This window comes from Egretta garzetta, unplaced genomic scaffold (genome assembly GCF_000687185.1).
Source record: "Egretta garzetta isolate BGI_Z169 unplaced genomic scaffold, ASM68718v1 scaffold397, whole genome shotgun sequence".
Taxonomy (NCBI): domain Eukaryota; kingdom Metazoa; phylum Chordata; class Aves; order Pelecaniformes; family Ardeidae; genus Egretta; species Egretta garzetta.
Genome location: NW_009260493.1, coordinates 2,855,275 through 2,858,904, shown reverse-complemented (window position 1 = coordinate 2,858,904; position 3,630 = coordinate 2,855,275). Strand labels below are relative to the sequence as shown.

General features: G+C 41.7%; 1 protein-coding gene across 3 annotated transcripts in view; it reads right to left on the bottom strand.

Annotated features, from left to right (window-relative positions):
• ZDHHC14 (zinc finger DHHC-type palmitoyltransferase 14) overlaps positions 1 to 3,630 on the bottom strand; it is a 113,874-nt gene that overhangs the window by 15,254 nt on the left and 94,990 nt on the right. For all 3 annotated transcript variants that reach the window (XM_035899847.1, XM_035899848.1, XM_009644300.2), the window contains exon 6: positions 78 to 180. In XM_035899847.1, the coding sequence (XP_035755740.1) occupies positions 78 to 180 (103 nt within the window). The remainder of the gene's footprint in view (positions 1 to 77; positions 181 to 3,630) is intronic.

Below are 3,630 nucleotides of genomic sequence, written 5' to 3'. Positions count from 1 at the left end.
CTTCTCCAAGAATAATAGAGAAAAACCTCCTCATTACTATTTAGAAACATATATGTAGAAATATACTATGAACTTACATCTTCATTTGTTGTTTGATTGGAGCTGATCAAATACGTGTGAAAACCTGAGAGGCCAACAATGGACCATACTGAGAAAAAACACACCACAGCTTCCAGCACAGTAATTGAAAGTCAAGGAAATTTATGCAAATGGAAAAAAAAAAAAAAAAACATATTCAATAACAAGTAGTTACAATAACAAAATTCAGGGTAGTCAACTTACATTCCACAAGTGCCTTGAGATCTTTGGGGTACTTCAAAGGGGTCAGCAAAAATTAAACTCAGAAAAGCAAGCCTACTGTCAATAGGCTTTAATGTACAGGCCACAGAATAGCATCTACACCAGCAAATATTTAAGGGTCTGCAGATTGAAAAAGGCTAGGAACTACTGATGTGTGGTTGTGATCTTAATTACTGAAATTCAAATTTTCATGTTCACCCTATAAAAGTCATCATACTTGTATTAAGCAGGTAAATTCATAATTAACACTGAATAATGATTCTGAGGGGGTTAGGGGAAGATCAAACACAACCAAGGGAACCAAAGGCTAGCCAAATAGTAAAGACTGAACAGATATGTTTGTACAAATTTTTAGTGCACAGTGGGAGTCCTGAGCCAGGACTAAGAGTTCTAGATCTGTGCTCATATGTATAGTAACAACAACAACTGAGTAAACTGCATCTCAGTCATATGTTCTGACTGCTAGACTTTCCTGTCTTCTGTTCCTGAAGTTAAGATGGTGATAGCGATCCTAACACTTGCATCAAAGTGCACTAGTCCAAGTAAAATACAAAGTCTACTCTAATAACTATATATATTACAACATTACAACCGGGGGGAGTGCCTGCATGGCCCAGCCTCAGCAAATTGCCTGGATAACAACTCCTGTTAAGCCTGTGAGTGTAAATACTTGGGGTGGGGTTGAATACTTAAAACTCAGCAGTATTTGCTCCAAACTTATCATGTTGAAGAGGAAGACTATCAACTCCCAACTCACTGTGCTATTAAACAGTAGCTGAGGAATTACAAGATGACTTTTGAAGGAGGCATCAGCCCAAATTGTAAGAAAATAACAAAAAAAATGTCAGAAGAGAACCTGAAGTGGGAACAGCAGCAGTCAAAGCTTGGTTTGGTACAGGCACAAGCCACTGTGTGGGTATTGGCCTAGCCCAGACAGAGCACCCTCCCTGGCAAATGCTGCTAGTAGTCTGCATTCAGACAGCGGGCTGCCAGTGTGGGGTGCAACACACAGGGACTTGCACCTGAGGTACAATACGTATGTAAGCTCATGGGGTGCTTTCTCACCTGTAAGTTGTAGGGAGCAGCACAGGTACACATGCAGTAAGAGCACCCACACCTCCAAGAGGATAGCGAAGGTGTGCATATGCACGTGTGTGCACACCACTAGAACTTTTCAAACTACCTGTGTTTTCACTCCTTATAAACTGCATAACCCAGATGCCATAAAGAAGTAACCATGCTTTAAAAGCGACATTAGTATACCAGGAAAGTCAGTCAGCACTTACGCATACTCACTACAGTTTATATCATTCCTTTGCAACTCTGAAAGTCATCATCTCAGCAATAAGACAAAGTTATTTCTAAACTTTCTATAATCAAGCATAAAGAGCAACTGTCTACAGAAGGCTTCCTGCCATAGCTTTTTATTTATATATATCTTTATTCACATACAGTAGCCATGAACTCAGAATATATCTGCTTCGAGAATGTTATTTTCTACAACACTTCAATAGTAAATTTTGTGTAGGTAACATGAATCAACAGCAGAAGGCTTTGGTTCCTAGAAAAATAGATACACTAAATCAGCATGAACAAGACAATGGGAAAAGAGTAAGATAAAAATAATCTGTATGTTAACCATATGCCAACCTTTAGTGAAGTCAGTTTCCAAGACAACATAACTCAAAATATTCCAGAACAAGGACACAGCCTTAAAACATACAAAACCATCCTTATCACTGAACCTACCAATAAAGGAGAAATATGGCAGCTCCTCACCATTATACAGAGACACACACTGGAAGATGCATGGATGGACATAAGTACTTGCAATAAATAAACCTAATATTAGTTAACAGTGAAGAGTTTTGTATTGCAGGTCTGCTCTCACCTAATGAATTGGGAAATACCTGAATTGTTTGTATAACTTGCTCCAGAACCTACTTCATTCAGAGTGGTTTAAAAGGCAGAAAAGAGCCATTTGCATTCTGAGCAAATCCACACCAAAAGAAGCAGGATGGCCAGAGTACATGTTCACTACTCTCTCCCTCTCATCTCAAACTACCTGGAGAGTCAAACCAACCGAAGTTAGGAACTCAGTCTCATCTGACTGTGCAACAGCCACAGCTAAAGCAAGGAGAATGAGGGAGAATGGATAAGGAAATAGACTGTTGTTAGCAGAGGGTTCAGAAAGATGTAAAAGAAGGAAACAGCCCCAAAACATTATGCACAATACAAGACCACCCAGTTGGGCTTTGAGAGGGTAAAAATACTAAGGAAGGAAGATGAGCACTGTTGGGTGGAATCTACACGCTAAAACTAAGAGGAAGGATTACCAAGTCAGAAAAGGGGAACCGGAGAAGGGCTTGCTGTAACCTCTTCAGATGACTGAGCACACTGACAGGATGTTCCTCACCACGATTATATTCAAGAAGGTCCTGAAATGTGAGTTTCTCCCTCCACACAGAAATTCCTACTGACAAAGAAGGGAATTCCTTTTAGTTCAAGACCTCCCTCTGTTCCCTGCTGAAAGGACTTCTTCCCCCAAGAAAAGGACTCCTTTCAGTTCCCCACACCAAGATCCAAAGATCTCTAGAACAGCAGGGGTGGTTCACGTTAGATTAACATGACTCCATTAATTAAATGTGAGCCCATTAATTAATACAAAAATACAAAAAAGCAATACATTCTGAATATAAAGTATAACTTAGCTGGCATAATATGGTATAACACTCCCTTGGTATCTCACACAGGGTTGTTAGCAAGATAGAAATGGCAATGTTCTCTGTGCCTGAATTGACTGGCTTGCTCCGAAGCAGCATAGAATCATAGAATGTTTTGGGTTGGAAGGGACCCCTAGAGGTCATCTAGTCCAACCCCCCTGCAGGAGCAGGGACACCGCTAACTAGATCAGGCTGCTCAGAGCCCCGTCCTACCTGGCCTTGAATGTTTCCAGGGATGGGGCCTCCACCACCTCTCTGGGCAACCTGTTCCAGTGTTTCACCACCCTCATTGTAAAGAACTTCTTCCTTATATCTAGTCTAAACCTACCCTGGTTTAGTTTAAAACCATTACCCCTTGTCTTGTCACTGCTGGCCCTACTAAAAAGATTTTCCCCGTCTTTCCTATAGGCCCCCTTTAGGTACTGAAAGGCCGCAATCAGGTCTCCCCACAGCCTTCTCTTCTCCAGGCTGAACAAGCCCAACTCCCTCAGCCTGTCCTCATAGGAGAGGTGCTCCAGCCCTCGGATCATTTTTGTGGCCCTCCTCTGGACCCGCTCCAACACTTCCATGTCCTTCTTGTGCTGAGGGCTCCAGAGCTGGACGCAGT